At 36.9% G+C, this 24967-nt stretch overlaps 1 protein-coding gene across 1 annotated transcript in view; it reads left to right on the top strand.

Annotated features, from left to right (window-relative positions):
* LOC139144478 (adhesion G protein-coupled receptor L4-like) overlaps positions 1–24967 on the top strand; it is an 83766-nt gene that overhangs the window by 28140 nt on the left and 30659 nt on the right. The window contains exons 4-5 of the mRNA XM_070715177.1: positions 23040–23142; positions 23418–23633. Coding sequence (XP_070571278.1) covers positions 23040–23142; positions 23418–23633 — 319 coding nt within the window. The remainder of the gene's footprint in view (positions 1–23039; positions 23143–23417; positions 23634–24967) is intronic.

Here is a 24967-nt window from a genome sequence, read left to right as displayed (position 1 = left end):
AGTGTCTGGTAATGGCGCATTTGCAACATTGGTTGTCGTCTATGTTACACAAAGAATTCACCTTCTTGATAGCCGAAGTAGCTCATAGGAGTCAGACCGATTTTACCAACGTTTGTCCTGCAGGATAACCATGGAATTCTATCTTCTCTTTATGAACTTATCAGTCGGAGAAGCAATATGTCATCGTCTCGAACTTAGAAATGCGTGGTGAGCAAGAACAGGACGCCTGGTTTTTGCCATCTGTGGCGGTTTTATCTTTTGTATTGAGTTCATAGGGCGATAAATGATACAGAGGTGGGATATTCAAATTCAATGCGCACGCAGAACACAGATTTAATTATACGATATTACGGCAGGCTCAGAGGTGGTTCTCGATGTGAACCTATGCCCAGTGGCTTCCATGATTTGCTTTTCCATGCCACTACTTTACATAACGTCACACTGAGTTCTCCTTGGTGAATTTCACGAAATAACCCTCAATGCATAACGACTGAAGTCTTACTCCACAGAATAATTACGTCCAGAATTCCCTTAAGCTTTATCATCTTTTTGTAATGATCACAAATAGTCAATATTAATCTTTTCCTTATATACAATTGTGTCGGTAATTTTGGTACCTACTGAAGGTACATCTCTCTATATCCATCAATCGATCGATCGATCCACTTGGGGCGGGGCGAATGTGTGTATCAGTGTGTTGTCTCTTTGTTTGGTAGGTGAATATGCATGTAATCAAAATCGTTCTGTAACTTTAAAAAACAAATTACTTTTGACTAATTGCAAGGAGCAGATCAGAGGGTTCCAAATCATCCATTTCATATGAGGCCATAATGAGGCAAATATAAACAGATACGTTGATAAAGGGGTTAGACAAGTAGATATTCTCTTTCATCTGTAATTTTCATATCTCTTTCAAACTCATTACTTTTCACGAATTGTTTATGTTCCACCACACTTTCATAATATTCAATTTATTTGTGTTTACTTAACAGGGTGCAACAAACGTGAACAAATTGAACCTGTCGGAGGAGTTTCTCACATTACAAAGGTCAACACAGATCAGCAATGTTGCGATGTATGCAAGAGCAGATCAGAGTGTTTATATTGGAACAACAATGATATTTGTGTGATTAACGAAAACATATCCATAAAAACAAAGGCACACACAGCTTATGGTTACAATGAAAGTAAGTACTGATAACCATCGAATGTATTGTTCACATTTTCATCCAAGTGATTTGTATGTATGTATGTATGTATGTATCGGGTCAGTCACAATCAGGGTGCTCTAGACAGATTTCGACATGTTACGCTCTAATATAGAAAAATGTTGAGCAAAATTTAATGAAACATTGTTCTTAATATGAAACAACCAGTAGAACCAAACAGGCCCCATCGAAAAAATGGAGTTTTTGTGATGATTTTGAGCTGAGTAGGGAAAAAGTACCCTAAAAAAGGGTCAAATTTGGCGTTACGCTGTTTCATCTGAAAAAGCACATTTGTAAATTCACGTTTTGAAACTGTTAGATTAATATTTTCGATTATTCACAACATTAAAGTATCACATAGCATTTTTTTCTTTCTTTTGCAAGTTATTTCATCTTAATACATGGATTTGAACGGAAATGGCGTGATAACAAGTGCAATTGGTGTGTCGTTATGCTTTTTATATTTTGACAACAGCATTGATTTATCTATCTATTATCACTTGAAAAACATTACCCTAGAATGTTTCCTAAAACATGTATTTGATTGGAAGACCAACTGTGATTAGTTGGTACTAAATGTTTATAGGGTCAACGTATTGATTATGAATGACAAATCATGAAAGTTGCCCACATTTTTTGTCCAAAAATTTTGTAGTGTCCGTGACACCCTCATAACTTCAGCCATATTCAGATAGTAGAGATATGATGTCATTAGCCAAAGTGGCCCTGTTTGCCTTCCTTATGTGTTATAAAAATATAATCCATTTACCACTTGTATTGTTTCAGTGTATCAAAAAGGGGCCAAATGTAGTGTCCTTGACAGCCGTAGTGTCCGTGACACAAAATCCATACATTACTTGTTACAGTGATTTAAGCTGGTAATTCTATTGTTTACCAGCTAAAGTTACATTTTTATAAGAGAGTAACTTAGTTTTTGCGTAAGACATCAAATGAAATATATTAAACCAGTGAAAGATGTTATTCCACTTTTAAGATTGTAATGTTTAAAAACTGTCCCATGAAATAATGGTATAGGGGTTTTAAAAAGGAACAGAAATAGTGTTATCAGTTTTTTCCTAAATGACTTTAAGATAAAAATGTTATTTATAGTGAAATTAAGGCATAACACTGAACAAACTAATTTACTTTCACATTAAACCACTTTCCATTTGCAACTGGCTTCATGTCACGGACACTACACCTAACAAGTGGTTAACCGTTTTTACTGCATTTACATTTAAATTCACCTGACATCTGAAGTAAACTTCATAGACCATAATAAATCCTTTTAAAAACAAAAGAAAATGTGTTTTTGAATTATATAAGGGGGAAAGTGGTTGCAAATCTGACTATTTATGATGCTGCTGCAGTAGTGTTAGCTCCAGTACAGATCTCTGTCAACAGTGATGAATATAAGGGGAGGGTTTATGTCCCTTCAAATTATTTTTCTGTTTTAACCCTTTGTTTGCATTATAAGGCTGTATTATTAGTGTTTGATGAAATCTCAATCGTGTGTTGTTTGTAAAGGGAAAGCTTTGGCGATATATAAGAAATGTAAGTGGTTGCACAATTGACTATTTATCATCATGGTGCTGCAGTAGAGTTGGCTCCGTTACGGATCTACATTAACAGTGATGTATATAAGGGGAGGATTTATATCCCTTAAGATTATTTTTCTGTTTTAAGCCTTTGTTTGCATTGTAAGGCGGTATTATAAGTGTTTGATGAAATTTCAATCGTGTGTTGGTTGTTAAGGGAACGCTATGGTTAGACATAGTCGGATCTATTATGTGGTGTCTATTGAATGCTGTGATCCTGAAATCTGTGTGGAAACCCAAGTGTGAGGTTTCTCCTCAGTCGCAAAGTTCTGTCTTTCCTAAGTTGTTGTGTCAGATATTTTGTTGTTTTTGTTATACTTGTTGATGTTAATGTTTTCACGTGTTATTGGCTTCAAATAACATCAATATTTCTATATTTTTATCTTGTGTTGAGATTATTGTTAACGTTTTGTCTCTTTTTGTGGACTTTGTTTTGACAAGTGTGTCTTTTATGTTCTTGTTTCTTTTTGTGGGTTATTATTGGGTGGTTTGGGAAAAGGATTTTTAATGTTTCGTCCTTTTCAAGTTCCTGCCAGTATTTTGCAAGACTTTCTTTTCCCTGAACCCCCAATAACAGCCTACAAAAGAAACAAAAACATAAAAGACACACTTGTCAAAAACAAAATTCACAAAAAAATCTCAACACAAGATAAAAATATGGAAATATTGGCTTTATTTTTTTAAGCCAATAACACATAAAACGACAACAAGAACAAGCATACAAAAATCAAAATATCTGACACAACAACTTAGGAAAGACAGGACTTTGCGACTGAGGAGAAACCACACACTTTGGTTTTGAAACATTGATTTCAGGATCACAGCATTCAAAAGACACCACATGCTAGATCTGACTATGTCTCGCCATAGCTTTAAACAAACAACACACGACTTAAATTTTATCAAACACGAATAATACAACCTTATAATGCATACAAGGGGATAAAACAGAAAAATAACATTACGGGACATAAATCCTCCCCTTATATACATCACTATTGACAAAGATCCATAATGGAGCCCACACTACTGCAGTACCACCATAAATAGTCAGATTTGCAACCTCTTTACCCCTTATACACAAGATGCAGACCAATACTTAAAATACTCCAGTCACCTACAAATATCACTATGAGTGGCAAGAGAGTATTATATTATACTCTTCATGACTTTAATTAGACTTCTGATATAGAGAATTTGTGTAATATTGTCTGTTAAAACTGATAAGAAGTTGCCACTTTGAGTAAAATGTGTAGTGTCCGTGACGCTACTGAAATACAGATCACAATAATATGTTGGAAACCAAATGTTCAGTAAATCATTTATTGTTCACTTTATAGTGTTACTAGGACAGTTTTGCATTGTATAGCATTTTCTACATACCAGTTATCTCAAGAATTTTCGCATTCAGTGTATTTCTGATAAAATTTTCAGGTTATTGAAAAATACCACTACTACAAATATCCTTTATGTCAAACTTCCTTAATTATATGCTTTTGATTTGTTAGTAATCAATTCTTGTCATAATTGTACTGTTTTTACAGGTTTACTGGTTATAATATACAATAGTTTGCTTCACACACATATTCCTGAATGTGTAGTGTCCGTGACGCTTTTACCATACTACAAAAATGACTAGAAAACTAACAAAAAATGAGCAAAATTTTGCTGCAAATACTATTAATGTTTTCTAAAGACTTCAACAATTGCAGTAAAAAATAATTTAAATGTACTAAAGGATCTGTAAACTAGAGGAATCATAAGCTCATGGGGAGAAAAAAATGAAAAATTCTTTTTTTTTCGTAACAAATCATTTTGCAGGAAATCATGCAAAGCCGGGTAAAATCCTAATACATTCACCTTATTTTCTACAACAGATGTATATATTTTCTGGTTAAACTTTTAAAAAGAATATTTGTACAAATGTTGCATAGTCTACTATGTTATTTCTCCATCAACTCATAATATTTTGTAGTGTCCCTGACGGTGTGTCAACACAATAAGAACTGGTTGCCATGGAAATACTGAGAAAGTTTGGTTCACAACTTTTCAAGCAAATATGTACCAAACCTAAGCTTTGTGAATTTGGTAAATTTAGATATGTGTCTAAAAGATGAAATTTTGACGAAAGTGAAACACTCTAGAGCACCCTGATTGTGACAGAGCCGTATGTATGTATGTATGTATGTATGTATGTATGTATGTATGTATGTATGTATGTATGTATGTATGTATGTATGTACACAGGCGACCCAATAAGTATTACTGAGTTTTTCACAGTGTTTTCTCTATCATTTTCTCTTCTTTCTTCATGCTCTGAATGATCGGAATAAATAAAATAAATGGACAGGTTTATATAGGCCTAACCTAACCTAACTTCTGTGACTCTTTATTTATTTTACACTCCATTACAAGGACATATATCTCTCATACACACATGCTGTAATTAATTAGTCAACACAACTAATTTTGCTAATCCGTGGACTTATCAGGGATTTTACGGGTTGGTCAACATCGCGAAAGATAGGAATGGTTACTAAAACGGGAAGGTAAGAAGCTCTCCTGAAATGTGTCCAGAAATTACCAAATTGCGGCCAGTCATGACCATTTATCCAAAATTTACTGCAGCCAATGCATTTCGATGGCCGAGGAGAGCCAGCTACTCTTATTTCAAACGTTTAAATGGTCGCGAACAGTGCAAACCCTGCCAGTGCCTTGTGTGCAGTTCATGGCATGAGGACGTCCGTAAAGCAGGAAGTCGGAAGTTGAAACCTTTGACCTTTACGTTGTTTATATGTGGGCAAACTTGTAAACATATTTCCCAGGGACAAGTCTGATTTTGACTAGGGTCAAAGTTCGTGTGGTTAAGCGTGGTTCTCTCAATCGGGTGGTGTTGCTAAGGTTTTGTCTGCCCACCGTCCGTGGGTAGAGGGACGGTGGTCTGCCTTTCAGTTTAGCTGTGCGTTCTCGATAATTTTGCTGTATTTTTTCTCACAAACATTGGAAATTCGTTTAAGTTTTAAGAAACATTGATTTTTATATGAGGAATATTAAACATTGATTTTTATATGAGGAATATTCTAGCTCGTATCCTCGAATTAAATCAACCGATTTTCTTTGATACAGTTTTTTATATGGTTTGGAGAACTCTTTGGGGCGGCGTCAGATAACAAGTGGAATGAGACAACAACATTTCGTTCATGTAAGGAAATCATATAGCAAGTACTTCTTGCGCTGGTGCAAACTCTACGAAATATTATGATATCAAAGATGTTTTCCATGATAGTTTACAAGGTTTCTTGTCTAAATTCGCGGAAATCATCAAGAATATCTAAAAAATACTACATGTAATTATGACTACATTTTGTATGTGTAGAGGTGTTGTTTGCCGTTCCGAACGTATGTTCTACACGTACGCGACGTATGGTTATCACTGATCAGCTGATGATGGAACGTAATTACGTGTAACTAAACTTCTCCATATGTTACCGGCAGAAATGAGATAATAGCGAGTGAATAGAAATGACGGTGACTGGTTTAAAAAATTCACAGTGCTGGTAAAAATTCTCACAGGCTTCTTAACGTAGTGGCCGACATCATCGGTGATGTCAGTTTGTGTTTCGATGTTGCGAGGTCACCCCTCAGGTGACTTTAGTGACGGGCTGCACTGAGCCTCGTCAATCGCTTGTACGCCAGAAAAAGAACGGTCTGCGAGTAGTCATGTCGGAAAAAGCTGGAAAAACGGCGATAGTTTGGTGATTTTTGAGCGGATTTCTGGTAGTGGTAGGCCCCTAATAACCATTTTGTCGATGAGTGTTGGCAATTTGGGTGGAAAATTTTCGAAATATCGACAAATTCGCGACAAGCGTGCTGTCGGGCAGAACATGGACGTCCCCATGGCTGTTGTGGTGAAAACGGCAGAAATTCCGTCCGAAAACACCACAGCTATGGACCCAAAGCTAGCCTAACAGTACAAACGAAGTTTTATAGCCCGTGCGCCGCTTCTTTCGGGAATTTTGTGCACTAACAGCATAAGGCACGATTGAAAATCGATGAATTCCTTAGACTAGTAGCGACCATGGAGCTAGAAACTAGCTCCATGTAGCGACCAACTCTCTTTTATTATGCGAAAAAAGTAATCGGCGAGATTAACTCTTTGACGCCGTACAGTCATTCTAGTCATGAGCTTGGTTGCTACCCGGGGTTGCTACTGTATACCAGAAAACAACCGACCTTGACGTCAAAGGCCTATTGCTGGTACGTACTTTGAGACAGAAAATAACGATATGTTACCGGTAGACATGGAGTTAATAGTGCAGAGAAATGAAGGCGACTGGTTTAAAAAATTCACTGTGCTAGCCAAAATTCTCCAGTGTGTGCTCCTGTTAATGTGTCACCATTGTGCCTTGAATCACGACGCGGTTTGTAAATTATACTTGGTATATACACTCCCAGAAAACGACGACGTGAAACATACATCTATATAATTTTGTTGACAAACTCATGAAACGGCCACTCCAGCGATCTTTTCTGCTTGGTCGGTCGATACTTTCTGGGTGGCATTTGTTACATGGAGCAGGACCATGTCTGCTCAGTTATGTTAGAATTTGGCGCTTGGCAACGAAAAGCATGCGCGTTTCCAGCGTTCCTTTCGATCTAACTTCCCGTTTATTTTTGAATAATGAGCAGTGTTTGTTTGCGCATATCATGAATATATAAGCGTCCACTAGGTTTACGGACGTCCTCGGGACATGTTTCTCAATATCTTCATACCTTCTCCTTTTTCATTAACATCACTATCTTTCCGATGTTGACCAACCTCTGATAAGTCCACGGATTAGCATAATTAGTTGTGTTGACTAATCAATTACAGCATGTGTGTGTGAGAGATAAACGTCCTTGTAATGGAGTGTAAAATAAATAAAGAGTCAAGAGGCTATAGGTTAGGCTATATAGTCATTTATTTTATTTACTACGATCAGTCAGAGCATGAAGAAAAGGAGAGGGACTGACAGTGACAGAGAAAACTGAGAGAAACTCAATAATAAGCTTATCAATATGTATGGGCCGCCTATGATATGTATGTATGTATGCATGCATGCATGCATGCATGTATGTATCTATCTATCTATCTATCTATCCATCCATCTATCTATCTATCTATCTATCTATCTATCTATCTATCTATCTATCTATCTATTTATCTATCTACCTACGTATGTATGTATGTATGTATGTATGTATGTATGTATGTATGTATGTATGTATGTATTTATGTATGTATGTATGTATGTATGTATGTATGTATGTATGTATGTATGTATGTATGTATGTATGTATGTATGTATGTATGTATGTATTTTAAAATGTACGTTGAAAGGTAGCCTGTGTATCTCAGGCTTGTTTGAGGATTGTTGTGGGCTTGTCTAAGACATACCCAAACTAGCCTAACGCCGGACTGAATTGAACACAAGTTTTGGTGTGTACTGTATAATGTATTTTTGTATTTATGTATGTATGTGTGTGTGCACGCGCTCTCGAGCGTGTGTTCATGCGTGAAGCATGCCTGTATGCTCCGCTGTAAGTATGTATGTATTTATGGATGCATGCATGAATGCATACACTTTAAATAATGATCAATTGTTAAGCAGCCCTGCTGATTAAGCTAACCTAGAACGTTGATAGACTTTCTATCTGTTTGCAATTTTTTTCGCAAACAGACTGGTTAAGCTGTTATTTACCTTTGTTATCTTATAATGCGAAAGGCAAAGGAAAGAAACATACTGAGCACTCTTTTCAACTTGTAAATTGACGTGCCGAAATAAATCAAAATATTGAACAAAGAAAGGGCCGGGACATCTTGAACCGTTGAACCTACTAATTCTAGTAATCAGCAGACAAAGCAAAAGAAAAATATCGAAGTTAAAATAAGAGTGGTAAAAGCGGGAGAAACAAAATCTGCAAACCAATCCAAAAGCAGTGAGAATCAAATTCGTCGACATCTCCTTACAGGTGCGTGAATACTAGTCATATTACCGCAAACTGTCTCAAACAAGAGTCCACTGAAAGATATTGTTGAGCAAAGGTGAAAATAGTTGCCATGCCAAATGCAAGATATTTTTTATATCCGCCTTTTGGGCACGCAAACACGTCTTTCTGATTGGACGCGAGCTCCCGCCGGCCGTGGTAAAAGACAATTTTACAGGTACTATAACGAGCCCATCAACCAGCATAGAAACATAATGATGACACAGGTAGCATTAAGATAGCAGGAAAAATGGGCGTCAGATTAGTTAAATGATAAAATACATTGAGACGAATGCAACAATAGTTTATACGTATAGAATATTGCTTTTAGAACTACAGTGTTGGAACATTTGGCTTGCGCTCCACCATATCAGCGTTGTCATGTTTTCTAATCTGAATTAATCTGAATCGCTGCCACTTTATGCACTTTCATTGCCGAGTACTAGTTTTAAGTATTGTTTGCGTCAACAATGCTCGGTCCGGGTGCTGAATTTCTTTTCTGTCTCTCAAGATGTGATTCTGCTTTCTCGGCTTCTCGTGCCTCAAACAAGAGTCCACTGAAAACTAAGGAGCAAACAATTGCAAACACCATAAAAACAATTGTTGATCTTATATAATAGCAGTAACCTCTTTCGCAGATGGATATACACCAGCGAACACTGTCCAAAGCCATCTCATCACTCTTCAATAAGCCAACTTCTCTACCAATCCATATTTCTATTCTTAATTATATTCTTAATTAATTATCTATCACATGATCATCTTGACTTGGCAACTCTGAGGCTTGTCTTATTGTAAATCGAGCTCACTGAGGGCATTCATTTCCTATTTCTTACATATAAGAGACATAGCAAGTTTTGTCAGGACAATTATTTAACAGTTATCTGCAGACCAATAGTACCGTGAAAAGTGAAATTATACTTTAAGGTGAAATTCCAATATCGTTTTTGTTGTCAAAATCTGAACTTTCAAATACCCTATTTGGATCAAGTACATTTGTATCAATTACCAAACACCTATAAAAGCACAAATTAATTTAGTTTAGCATTGTAAAAAATTATTCATAGTGTTCTCATAGACTCCAATGTATATTGAATCAACGTTTCGGTGAAATTCTGAAATTTAATATTAGCAAACTAATCCATTTGTTACCACCCTAGTCTAATCAAGTACATTAATATTAATAATCGAGAGTACATAAGTACACAGGTTTACCTAAAAATATCATTCATTATTTCCTCATAGACTTCCATGCAGATGAACATTTTTCAGTGAAATTCCAAAATCAGATTTCTTGTACAAATAATATGCACCTTTAACCATCATAATCTAATCAAGTACAATTATGTTAATTATTGAACGTCTGTATATCATCAAGTATAGCAAGTTTTTCTTTGGAAAAAAATTATTCACAATTTTATCATAGACTCCCATGTATAGTGGATGAACATTGTTTGTGAAATTCTAAAGTCAAATTTTTTGTCCACATACCAGTTGTATCAACCCTATTCCAATTAAGTATATTTATGTCAATTATCAAATATCTATAAATGCATTGATATATTAATTCAGTGTTTTGCCCAGAGTGCGTTCTTGCGTCTTTTGACGCAAAATTAGCAACGATGTCCCGCAAAAATACCGGACATGGGTCACAGGGACGCACTAAAATCAGGGCTAGAATTGTAAGTCCAGCGTCCACAGAGAGACTACTTTTTTAGCTACCAAATTACACACTTGACAGCCGATACAGTTATTGCTTCTCTATTGAGACAATGAAACAAATAAAATTTAGTCTATTTTTTTGTCACAATGTAAACACTATTGGAAAATCAGTTAGTCTGTTACAGTCTACGATTCATGGTATGAGCAAGGCGATGTGTGCGTCCGGCCACTGGGCCCTGCAGCCTTGGGGACAAACTCAAATACCGGGCCACGTACGATCCCGATAACCAGACAATGATTTCGGAAGCGGAAGGCTTGTAAAAAGAACAACAAACTTTTCACAAAGCAAATTTATTGACCACCAACTTTGAATGAAACGTTTACTTGTAAATATATGCTAGTACAGTGAAGTACGGAGAATCAAATTTTCAGTCACTATACTAGCCCGGGCACATGGCATCAAACGGAATTGACTGCACGTGTATTTGGTGTATGGAAGCTCATGACTTCACCTAAAAATATCATCAACCCACAATTTTGTTGAAACACTATATCCCTGACTTTCAAAGTAGTAATTTGCCTTAAATTTCCCCAGAAGGAGTCTCATACAACTCTCCGATCGTCTGCAAGCCAGAGAGATCGAGGTCACCATGCTGAATTCCTTATATAGTCAAGACCCCAAGCTCGATTGTAGCTGATCTTAACAAGAACCACCTAGCTTGTCAAAACAGCGTTATGGCAATGTGCTATTGCTATCATGAGGATCAAGGAGTTCTCTCAGATATTTGTGTTTTCAAACTATAGTTTTTGCCATTTTCAGGGCAAATTGTCAGTCATTGGAGCAATTATAAAAAAGAAGAGAACTTTATAGCAGTAATGAATAAAATCCAGGTTACAATGTGCATCAAACTATTGCCTTCAACCACTTTTAGTTCTGGAGTCATAAGTGAAATGAAACATCTTCTTTATTTCTGTAAAGCACATGTCATGCAGTAACTGGCAAGAATCCCAATAAAAGAAAAATGAGCATGAAATTGATTTTATCATGATGATGTCTTGTTTTACAATTCGAAACAGTAAATACAACCAGTTAAAATGACTATGTCACAAACCATTATAGGAGATAGACGTCCAGCAATCTTAATTTTAAAATGAATGTATGTATTCATGATATCAAATTTTCGATGGAAAACAACAGCCATACATGTTTACAATACCTTTCTGCCTTGGTGACTTGACTTTGCTTTGCATTGTTCGCTCACACATTGACCCCCTATTGTAACTCAGTGTCCCCCTATTTTAACAATCCTGGGACACTCTCTCCCACCTTTACGATTCCTGGGCAAAACACTGAATATTTTGTATTGAAAAAGTATTACCTAGTTTTCTCATAGACTACCATGTATAGTGAATCAACATTATCAACAGCTGATTATCAATTAAATCCAAATATCAAAATTTTGTACACACATGCTTGCGCAAAAATATTGCAATCTACCTGTAATTTCTGTCCAATCCCTTTGAGGGGTAATTTCAAAATTATAGCAAGTCAGAAGGGGAAATTTGAACATTAGCACCTTGTGAGTTTGTAAGGAGGGAAATTTGAAAAAATCTGAGAATCTTTTTTTTTATTCTGTCGTGCCCCCCTCCAGAGGTGTTTGTGTGTGCAGCTTTACTCAAGCAATATGCGGGGGGGGGGGGGATGGTCATGACATTTTTATCATCATAAAAGGGGGTCATCAATTTTTTGGTGCAGTGAGTAGGGGGTTCAATTATTTTGACTGATGCATAGGAAGAATTTGCCGGCCCACCCCAGGCCGTAATAACTGAACGCTCCCTTATCACGAAAGTCACCAACATAAGTCACAACCTCAACTCAAACACGTCAACAAGTCAACACAACAGCTTCGAAATCCTGAGTGCAACCAATTTATCGCAATTCAAGTCCGTCCAAAAAGAGGGTGTCAGGAAAATCATAATATTCATATTCCGTACATCCAATGTCAATTTTACTACTAAAGAAATGTCGTGATCCTCTACTTCCTTTCCGATAATCATATTAACTGTCATCCTGTCTCTTCGCACAGTTCCACACCTGTTCAAGTCACTAGTCGTTACTCCACTCCTCAAGAAACCTTCACCGGACTCCATTATTGTCAAGAATTACAAACCTGTTTCCAATTCGCCATTTCTTTCCAAAGTGCTTGAGAAGATATCGCTGTTCAAATCATCAACTTCCTCAAAGAATACTCATGCCAGCTCCAGACCAACCAAAAATCATTTAGAATGCATTCACAAAAACAGTTACGGGTGCTGGAGGAATTCAGGGTGGGGGTTGAAAATTTATGGGGTAGAAGAGGGACTTGAAAGTTTTGTTTTGCCTATATTTTTTGGTTCCCTTTCTTTAAGATTCCATGGTTTTGTTGATAATACAATGAACATTAAATAAATTTAAAGTCATCAAATTGTTTTAAATAAATGTTAGTAATAACTAAACGAGATCAAGAACCATTTTTTCACATTTCATTACTTTTGTCCCGAAAAAATCTAAACATGTATGAATTTTCGTAAAAACAAACAAACAAGTAGGCCTAGTATCGGGCCAGAAGCTGCAACTGTTGATAATTTTTTCACAATCTCTATGCATTATATTAAATACACTGTCTTGCTGTCTCCATACTGCATGCTGAAAAACACAATATTCAGTTTGTCAACAAAAGCCTGCATACATAAATATTGGATGATAATTAAATTTGAATTCAGATTGAAAGTCATTTGTCAATGATACAAGTGCAGGGTACATATTCACAGGCTGTGTTTGCAAGCTGAATACTGGACAGTTCAACACGCTGTAGGAAATTGAACAAGAATGCAGTTGCAAAAACTGAACAAAATTATTGTCAAAATTATCAAAGTATTCTGCCCTGCTTAACTGTCTAAGGGTAGAGTCTCTGCCACTCAACACCAAGATATCCCTGAATGTGAAGTAGCTAAAGAAGAGTCCGGGTCATGTGACGCTAATGAAAGTGAAGCATACTTGTACGCAACATCAGCCCAGAAAGCAACACATGGAAGACCAGGGGACTCTAAAGTTATAAGGAATTTTGAATTTTGAAATATGAGAATAATCGAAGAAAAAAGATTGGGGTCCTCATGCTTGCTTTTCTAAATTTTCACATTCTCATTGTAAAATAACAGAAAAGTAAAACTATGTACAATAAAGACTCTAATTTCAATGAAAAAATATGTGACTCAATGAAATTATTTTAAGTTTACTAAATTTACCATTATTACACCAAACATTTCAGAGATTGAAATGTTTTTTGATGAAATATTTCAATCTTCAAGTATTGTCAATTTTGTAAAAGTTAAAGTAACATCTAATCTAGCCAGGAATTCACAATTTGCAATTGATCGTCATTTTGTGTGCTCGTCAACAGGTGTCATTGACCTGGCCAGAATTGGATCAACTCTAGTCGACTTTGACTGATAAATGAATAAGTCGACTGATGTGTTTAAAACTTAATCAACATAAGAACTTGCCTTAGGAACAGGGCTCTACAAACTGCTAATAACAGGTAGTGTTGAACATATGCCAATAGAACTGCCCAGTACATGTTTATTTGTCTTTGCGTGCATCTCTAATAAATACTAGTGTGCGGCTATATGATAATGGGGGCGGGGGACTTGAAAATGTTTGATAATATAAACAGGGGCAACTTGAAAGGTTTTGAAGGTATGGAGGGAGGGGCCTGATAAAATAAGATTTCAATCAAGATTCCTCCAGCCCCCTTCCAAACCGTTATTTGTGAACGCAACCCAACGCAACTAGCTCTTGCATTGAAATATTTCGAAAATAATAAATAACACAGAGTGTAAAAGGTTTTCAGGTATATTCAGGAACAACATACAATAGGACTCAAATCTGGAGACTGGGCTGGCCAATCTAACCATAGATCTGCTCTTTTTTGATCTCAATCATCCAACTTTGTAAATTGCCAAATAAATAGTCATAATCCCGTTGGGTATTTGTAGAAAGGATCTGATATCCAAGGCAGTATGTACGGAAGCATTATCTTGTTGAAATATGAAATCAGGCCCGACAAGTCTCAATGCCGATGATAGCATTTCGTTTTGGAGTATGTCTAAATACTTCCAAATAAATACTTCCATGGGTTCTCGATACGAACAACTGAGCCAACGCCAGCAACTAAGAAACATCCCAAAAACATGACAATACAATCACGAAACTTGACAGTAGGACTGATGCAGTATATTTCATACTCCTCGCCAGGTCGCCGCCTCATATACACTCTCCTGTGGCTTCTCAATACCGTAAATCCGACTCGTCGGTCCAAAAAACACGGGGCCACTGAGCCTGTGTCTAGTTCACATAACGTCGTGCGAATAGTTATCGTGCTGTAATGTGCCAGGCTTGCAATTTTGGCTTTTTCTCGGCGAAACATCCACGAAGGCTAGCTACTCTGTAAAGCTGAGATTTCACGGTACGTAAACTCAAGAGTTTCCCGGTGCCCCGTGATATATTGCACTGAGTCCACGGAACGTTTCGAATCTGTTTGCCAGACTTGATCTCACAAATATTCTATCTTCCCGTTCAGTCATCAGCCTCGGGCGTCTTGAGCGTTATATGTTGGCCATGGCACCATGTTGAGAAGTTTTTGGATGTTATATCTGACACTACCTTAAGATATGCCAAGCTGCCTCGCGATTCCCTGTTTTTGAAAACTTGCGCATGAAGTGCCTCCATTTGGCCTTTCTTGAATTCCGGAAATTCTCGAATTTTTGGCATGGTTTGATCGACACAATCTTTATAAACAAAATTATACGGTAACCTCCGACGACCTCTATTAGAATATTCATAAAAATTAAGTAAGTCTGGCAGCTTTCCCGTCCCAAAATATAACCAGAAGTACATTGAAAAACCCTGAATGGTCGTATTTGAACATGAATAGATGAAATTCGACCGCATGGAAAATGGCGTCAAATTAATTATATGCAAATGAGATGCAAATGAGTACGTCGCATAAAAAAATCCCCATAGGGATTTTCGCCAGCTTGAAAACACTCCGTACGCCCGTATTCACCATTCGACAACAGGTATGAATTGATTAAAATGGTTAGCCCTCCCGTAGGTCAATTATTTTAGAAATAACGGGCGACGCGCTGACCATTAACGTTTATTTATGGGCAAGGGCGAGAAGAAAGCCAAAAATTAAAGGACGAGGCTTGCCGAGCCCGTTAATATGGCTTTCCTCTTGCCCTCGCCAATAAATAAACGTTAATGATCAGCACCGAGTCTGTTATTTCCATTATATAATCAACGAACCCCGAAAAACCGTAAAAATTACGAAAATTTACCGTGCGAACGACAACGGGGCCCCAGAACCTGTCAGTGAGTAGTGCGCGCGCTGCAAAAATTTTGCACTGTCCTGGAATTTTTTTATTAAAAAAGAGTCTAAACTTGCCCACAAATGCTCCATTTTATTTTGTAGTTGATTATGATCTTTGTACAAATTACAATTTGCGTTTTAGCGGTAAAGTTACTATGTTTACGACATTATTCATATTCGCGGCATGTAAACAAACAATTACTGTGTATTTGTGGGCAGTCCGTGGTTCAGCTCGACCAATTAAAACGCGATGAACAGGGCATGGTAATATAATTTTTAGTAAGCCACATAGGTATGATTTTATGAGTTATACTTTATGCTAAATGTTTACTTTTTGAGGTGCCATATCAAGCCATGTCAATCAGGCTACAGGAAATTTTACAGCACAGAATCTGCCCTCCTGAAAGTACATGATGACATTTGTTTATCTGTGGACTCTGGCAATTAAGTCCAACTCATTTTCCTCGATCATTCTGCTGCATTCGATTATATAGATCACTATATATCATTGCCTAAATACATGAGTTTATGTGCCCGAGAGCAAGTGACAATTTGCCCGACGCCACGAGGGCGAATTGTCTCCTGCTGCGAGGGCATATAAACCAATGTATTCAGGCAATAATATTTTTATTACATGCCTCTTCACAGTTAATGCTGTATGACACTTAGTTATAACACAGGGCATTTTCAAACAAATTTACCATTATCGACAAGTATCAAACAGATTTTAACGAAAGACAAAGTAGCAGTGCGCGTATGGATATTTTACATCTAGCGCTAAGCGTCTACTTCGAAGTCTAAAACGTCGAAGGGCTTCACTGGACTGGGCTATAACGGCCCGCTAATTCCTAGGATCTTCCTATTCAAATCAATGCACTGATTTGCACTCACATCGAGGCATGTAATAAAAGATAATACTTTACAAACTCTTTTATCTTGGTATCTCTGGTGTTGCACTCAAGTGGTTCAAATCATATTTAATGTTTAGGGACCAGTCCATCAAAATGAACGATATCATCAGTGAACCATAAGAACTCAGTTTCGGGGTGCCACAATGCTCAGTTCTGGACCCTCTTTTGTTCACCATCTACATTGCTCCACAAGAAAATTTAATTCACAAGCATGATCTTAACTTCAACCAGTTACGACAACCAGCTTTATAATTTCATTTTCCCATCGTGACTCTCCTGCATTATTGTCTTCAGTCGAAACATGTATCCGTGACATCACGAAATTGATGACTAACAATAAGCTCCAGCACAAGAACAATAAAAGTAGCAGAACTTCTCATTCACTCTAAGTTCAACAGTGCATCTGCTCCAGTCAACAGTGTCAACATTGGTTCTGCTTTCATCCTACCCGTCTTATCTGCTCGCAACATCGGCATGGTCTTTGACAACAATCACATGTTCAGTCAGCACATTAAGTACACTTGCAAATCCATCTATAGCCATCTCTGCCACATTGGATGAATACGGTCTATCTACTACTTTACCAATGAAGCTGGCCAAACCTTGATACATGCAACTTTTACAGCCAAACTTGACCATGTAATGCACTCCTATATGGACTCCCAGATAACAAGATAGGCCTGTTACATCGAGCTAAAAATGCTTCAGCGAGAATGATCACCCGTACCAGATAAGTTACACCGATCAACCCAGTTCTCACCCATCTGCATTGGTGGTTACCAATTCGTCTTGGACACTCAGTTCATCCACCAATAAACTTTTAACATGTACAATCTACAAAACCATCACCTATGGTGACCAATGGTATGCATTTTCATAATCTGCGCCAAAACTATGGAATGCACTACGACTCGACATCAGAGAATCCCTAAACTTGGAAACTTAAAAAGAAAACTGAAAACACACATTATCCCCAGAGCATACAGTGTGGTTTAGCCATGAGCATCACAGAGCAAAACGCTATTTTTTATTTTGGCACCATATAAACTTTAGTGATTTATTGGTCAATTGATCGGGTACAATTTGCCCCGTATAGCATCGCTAAGCGGCTCGTGCTTTATGTCGTACAAGTGCACAGATCACGTGTATACCGTTCTGTGGTGGAGCTTATTGCTTAAATGATGAAGGCTATAACGTTTGGCTGACTTTAGTGACTGAAACCTGGTCAAAAAACAATTATTTCCAAAATGCATTCCGTGATATTGTAACAATAATAGCTAGATGTTACAGGTGTAATAACTGAAGAGAAGGTAGGAAGAAAAACGTTCTTTCTTCATTTTATGTTTTGGATTTGAAAGGAAGACTCGTTTTGTTCAATTATATGCTAAACAGGATAAAGAGATTCAAAAGCAGAGCACAGTGTCGTCAAGATTAGCTTATTATTGAATGGAATTGTACAACTTGAAGCTCACTTAAGGTAATATGCGCCTCGAAAATGGAAGACAAACTTTTGCTCAAACTTTCATAAATGAAACTTCCAACCATTCTTTCACCAGATAAACAATAAAAATCAGGGGTCACCGTGCAAATTTTGGAACTAGTGAAACAAATTACCCAACATTTTTGCAACATTTGAAATTCAAAGTGGCCGCCGTCCCTGTGTTAACTCTCTGGGGAAAATTCACTTTTGGATTTTCGAAGAACTTAGATGGTGAAGATTTTCTTCCTCCAAGAGCTTTAAAATGAGCCCCCACGAGTAGTAGATCATATAATTAGGTGAAAATTTTAAAACAAAATCGATTGAACCATAGAGAAAGATAGATAGAGTGGCAACGGCTATTGTTTAAGGCGTGAAGCGGTTACGTAACCCATCCATGTTCGCCTCGCCTCAGGTTGCTCTCGCCTGTCTTTTCCGAAGAGTGCCGACCATGAATCCTTCGGTAATTTCGGATTTTCGCCAATTGTTAAGCGAAAGTCTGTTCGGCAAAGTTTGTGTTGTTGTTGTCGTGTGGTGCTGAGCACAATTGACGTGCTGGCGAAAACGGGAGTGTGTTGAGCTTCAGGAAAATGAGTTTTACCGTTTTAAAAATTCCTCTCATATTTTATGAATACATAATGAGTGTGTTTGAACCAATTTGAAAGTCTTTATCGATACTGTCTGGCTTTACTCAATGGTTTACGGTCAGTCGTACCCTCTTTTACACGTGCGTCAAGGAAGGACATGTTTATGAACTGCTGCCGTGTTATGTTTTGATTGGCGTGAAGCAGTGTTTCTGGCCTGAGAGCTCACAAAGTAACTATGGTTGCTACGCGACTGGCAGTACGATGCCATCTCGTCGTATTTTTCGCATAATCTCGTGTAATTATCAACCACAAAACAAAGCCTCCAAAAAGTTTAACACCTTTGGAGCTCATTTTAATATGAAAAGCCAATAGTCTACCGAGACGACCATGGAACAAAAGGCATGCAAGTGTTGCGACTCTGTCTATGTTACTCTGTGGTTGAACTGAAAGCCAGACATGATATTAGCCACCCTTTTACAAATTGCATTAGCACCGCAAATGTTGAAAATAGTATTATGCATCCAAAAAGTAAAGAAAACTCATGCGAAGTGTAGCAAGGTATAGTAAGAGCTCGTGGAAATAGGGGCCATTGTTCGTGCAGTGCAATTAATGACAATAAAATGAAAGTTTGTTTCGCATTGAGAGTAGGCTTTCCTTAAAATATTGATTTTATATATAGGATTATATTTACCGACAAAACTGCACCTAAGTGTGGCGTAAAGCAGCACAACGTAAGGACTGTAAGAGGTATAATGCTGACGATAATTTTTATCGAAGATAGTACTTCGATCCGCTCTCACTGTGAGATATAACTTTATGATATGTGATTGCGTGTCTTTCCTAGAATCATTGATGTTATTAAATCATTCTGTGGGACACGTTACCTAGACAGACTCTACCATTTCCATCGGCAAGTCTTCTAAAACACGTTTTGTTAAGAAATACTCGCTTTCTAAAGGCATTGTATCACAGGGGTTCATAAATGGCTATTTAAGCGTTTTTCTTTCTTTTCAATGTTACAAATGAACCAGCTGAAGAGCACAACACTTGTGTAGCTGTCTTTGTGTAGCTTGTATTAGCATGTATAGTGCGTCCTCGTATGTTTCCCCAGCAGCTGCAGGTAAAAACATAGACAACAATGTTTTATGCAATGTTTAGTTTTGTTCTTGCTACCGGTATACTGCACTTTCCGAAGTGTGTTGTTATGCAATAAAGTGATTAAAGAAAGTAAATGTGACCTTTAGTTCCGTGACCTCTAGCCATGCCTATTTCCTGCCCTGCCCTCGCTATGCTTACTGTACTAATTTCCCAGTAAACACAGCGACGTCTGTACGCATGGCCAGTAGGCATGGCCAGAGGAATTGGCTAGAGGTCACGGAACTAAAGGTCGTATTTACATATGATCACATTCCCCATTGAGGGCGCACTATACATGCCAATACAAGCTACACAAAAGACAGCTACACAACTGTTGTGCTCTTCAGCTGCCATTTGTAACATTTAAAAAGAAAGAAAAACTCTGTAATATTGACTTAAATAGCCACTTATGAGCCCCTGTGATTGTATCATGAATGTAGAATAGTCCGTCGGCTAGAGGGGTCTACGTGCATCCCCAACCCCTCCCCCGCCACAGGATAACAAACCTGTATTTTCAGAAGCCTTGAGAGCCCTAGAATACGGAAAGGAATTTTAACAGAAAAATATAGGGATGCAATAGCTGTTATGGTCATGTTTTAAAGGGAAATCACGATTTTGCGACCCACATGCATATTAGACAAATCTGTCTTCTTGTAAGTCATCTGCTGAGCTTATTTTTTAACATAACCTCACTTGTTTGCTATCATTAGAAAGGCAATTTATTGCTTTTTAAGCTGGAATATTGTAATATGCAATATCTTCCACAATTTACATGAAATATGACCACAACTTACCCCATACGCCAAAGTTTTACATCTCAAATAACAGAAAATCTCAAATTCTACCAATGTTTAGCTAGACATAATAAAAAATGCTATGCTTGGTATGAAATCTGTTTTATTTGGTACGGGGACATGTCAAAATATAATATAGCCTTTTAACAGAAACAATATTGGTTCTCTACAGCTGTAACAGTCATATTTATTAGTCATCTGCTGAGCTTGTTATTGAATATAATATAACTTGTTAGGTATCGTTACAAAATTAATTAGCTATTCTTTAAAATGGCATAATGTATTATGCAATATTTTGTATAATTTTCATAAAATATGACCACAACTTACCCCGTACCCCAAAATTTACATTGAAAAAATACACAAGTCTTAAAGGAGGGAATAGGTCACTAATTATAGGCCAGTCTCGCTGCTTCAAACAATAGCAAAATTGTTTGAAAGGCTAATCTATGATAATATTTATTTATACTCATGTTAGTCCAGTTATCACAACAAAATAGCATACATTTGTTCGACAGCGCTCTTGCACAACCAATCTTGCTGCTCTTGTGTAAAAAGGCTATTGGTGCAATAGAAAGTAAGCAACAACTTGATGGTATCTGTACAGATTTCAGCAAAGCTTTAGATAGAGTAGACCACGTTTTGCTGCTCTACAAATTACAGTATTTTCACCTAGACATTATACAAATTGCAATGCTTTGTATGAAATCTGTTTCATCAGCTACTCGAACGTGTCACAAATATGATATAGACTTTTAACAGATAAACTATTGAGATGCAATAGCTGTTACAGTCATGTTTTGAAGGGTACTGTAAAGTAACGAATTTGCGACTTACGAGCATTTTTTGTTGAACCAGTCTTCTTGTCAGTCATCTACTTGGCCTAACTTATACATAACCTGGCTTGTGGGGTATCATTAGTAGCAACGATTTATTCCTCTTTAAGATGACATATTGTAATATGCAATGTCTTCATAGTTTCATGAAATAGGGTCAAACTCTACCCCATACACCAAAGTTCAAATCGCAAATTACGGCTAATCTTAAATTCTACCATTGTTATGCTACACATAATACTAAAGGCAATTCTTGTATTAAATCTGATTCGTTATCTGATTTAGTAGCCATTTTGATCGTTTTTGGGAGGGGGAACTCATATGTAGCAAGTGTATGTGTTTTAGCAAATTAGCCATGATACCAGGGTACCCTTCCAAATATGATCCAAATGGCTACTAAATCATATTATATTCCTGTTAAAAGTTAATTTCATATTTGTGACATACTTTTGTAACAAAAACAGATTTCATAAAAAGCTTGTATTGGCATGTATAGTGCGCCCTCAATGGGGAATGTGATCATATGTAAATGCTACTTTTGTTCCGTGACCTCTAGCCATGCATGCCTACTTCCTGTCCTCGCTATGCTTACTGTACTATATTAGTACAGTAAACACAGCGACGTCTGTACGCATGGCCAGTAGGCATGGCTAGAGGAATTGGCTAGAGGTCACGAAACTAAAGGTCGTATTTACATATGATCACATTCCCCATTGAGGGCGCACTATACATGCCAATACAAGCTAAACAAAAGACAGCTACACAAGTGTTGTGCTCTTCAGCTGGTTTATTTGTAACATTGAAAAAGAAAGAAAAACGCTGTAATATTGACTTAAATAGCCACTTGTGAGGCCCTGTGCTATAACAGTAATTTTCGATGTAAATTTTGGGGTATGGGGTAAGTTTTGGTCATATTTTATGAAAAATATACAAGATATTGCATATTACATTATGCCATTTCAAATATTAGTTAATTATCTTTCTTATGATACCTAACAAGTTAGGTACCAGATAAAACAGATTTCATACAAAGCATTGTATTTTTATTATTATGTCTAGCTAAAATTGGTAGAATTTGAGATTTACCGTCATTTGCGATGTTAAACTTTGGGGTATGGGGTTAGTTTTGGTCATATTTTTTAAAATTGTAGAAGATATTGCATATTACAATATGCCATCTTAAAGAGCAATTAATTTCCTTTCTAATGATAGCAAACAAGTGAGGTTATATAAAAAAATAAGCTCAGCAGATGACTTATTAGAAGACAGATTTGACGAAAATGCATGTGGTTCACAAAATCGTGATTTTGTGGTACCCTTCAAAACATGACCATAACAGCTATCCCTATATCCCTATATTTGTTTTGTTAAAATTCCATTTCGTATTCTAGGGATCTCAAGGCTTCTCAAAATTACAGGTTCGTTATCCTGGGGGTGTACGTAGACCCCCTCCAACCCACTGCCTAGAAATTCTGGTGTGTGAGTTCAAGCTTGGTATCGGCATTTGTTGTGAATCAAAGCTCATTTGATTAAAATCACGTCCAGATAAAAGGGTTGAGGGACAATATTATTCTTTCCTTTCCCTACGATCGTTATCTTTCCAGGGCTTAACCCTCTCGCACATGGTCGGTATCTCATAAATTTAACTCGGTCATTTTCTGTGTTATTAATCTATAACAGGATATGTCGACAAAACGTTTCCAGACGATTGCAAAATTATCTTCGCCGAGACGATGAGTTAATTGATACGATATATTATCTCTATGCAGATAAACCGTCACTGAAGATGTATAATGCAACCGTACGGGCCGGAAATTCGACGGAATTTGGAGTAAACCCGGCATGTGGAAACCAAGTATCACTAAACGATACATCACAAGACGTACTCGTATTTCCTTGTATCCCGACGTTTGCCCGATACATCAGCATTGAGCAGGAACAAGAATTATATCCATTGAGATTTTGTGAAGTTGAAGTTTATGCAGGTATGTTAGAAATAGTGTTCCATTTACGTTTAAGACCCGAATTCCGATTATTCTTTCTTCATTTTAGGTATTTGTGACCTTCTCGTCGTCACCAATATGCTGTACTTAAAGTTTTAATGTCAGACCGTCTTTCACTTCAAGCATGAAAGCCAATTACAACAGAAACTATTCAATTACAGTGACAAGCAATATACTTTCAAATTCTTTGTAACGCTGCGAAAATATGCGAATGAGTAACACAACAACGTAATATTACACAGGCAGCTAGACAAGCGGATGTATTTAACATCCATAAATGTAATAACCACCATTAATGTAACGCCAATCATAATCATAATCAAATTAGGCCATTATCGTTCACAATTGTAATTGTAATATATAAATATGAACCATACATGTACTAAAAACGTCAAATACAATCGTAATAACACAATACCAATAAACGTAATGACAAAAATAAAAATAATGTAGATAGTATTAATCGGGAATAAAATGTAGCACAATCTACACCATTATCGCCATTGAATAATTCATTTTTATATCTGTTTATTAAAGGTGTAAACACTTGCGTAGTTTCTCTTGTTTATCAGTCGGTCAGTTCTACACAAACATTTCGCATAAGTTTGTTAATGTACATATTTCCAGTTCCTTGTGACGTGGATTGGCAAACGAACTGCAAAAGAGATTTACATTTTCTCATCTTCAGGGCTTTGTTTCATATTTCCATCAAGAGAGATTTGTTTAGGCCATTGAAATATTTCCTTTTTAAGCTTGTGAGGAAAGTATAAGGTTAGTTTGTTCTTATTTTTTGGTGATGTAGAAGTGAAGCGAGGACAGCTTTTGCTATTGATACGATATAGTGGATGTTGTGTTGGCATGATAGAAGGCTTCATTGCGATACATCATTGAATTGTAATGTGCATTGACCTTGCCTATATTACCATGGTAATAACTTTTTCTGATTCACCTAAACATAAGTTTGGAAATCTCAGTTTGATCTCTTCCTCTTTTTATCATCGCTCGATTTAATTTGAGTTCCTTTGTTTTAAGTTTGGTGTTTACTGAATTTCCTTTTGGAGAGGGGCCAGCTATGGTGTGGTATCATGTAAAGCCATCCGATGTTTGCGGTGTTAAAATTGACTCATATTTGACCAGAAGTTTGGTTGATTGATAAATTGTTGTCAAGTTTAGGTAACGAAGCTTTCAAGTCTTTGCTTAGATTTACTGCAAGCCTGTGTGCATATAAATATCAAAACAGAGAAAAACAGAGTAAATTGAAGGAATAAACTTTGTTTGTTGTAGGCTGCTTGTAGTTCTAATTTTTTCAGAGACAA

This window comes from Ptychodera flava, chromosome 11, assembly GCF_041260155.1.
Source record: "Ptychodera flava strain L36383 chromosome 11, AS_Pfla_20210202, whole genome shotgun sequence".
Lineage (NCBI taxonomy): Eukaryota > Metazoa > Hemichordata > Enteropneusta > Ptychoderidae > Ptychodera > Ptychodera flava.
The sequence above is the reverse complement of the archived record's forward strand: the minus strand, read 5'-3'. Positions and strand labels throughout refer to the sequence as shown.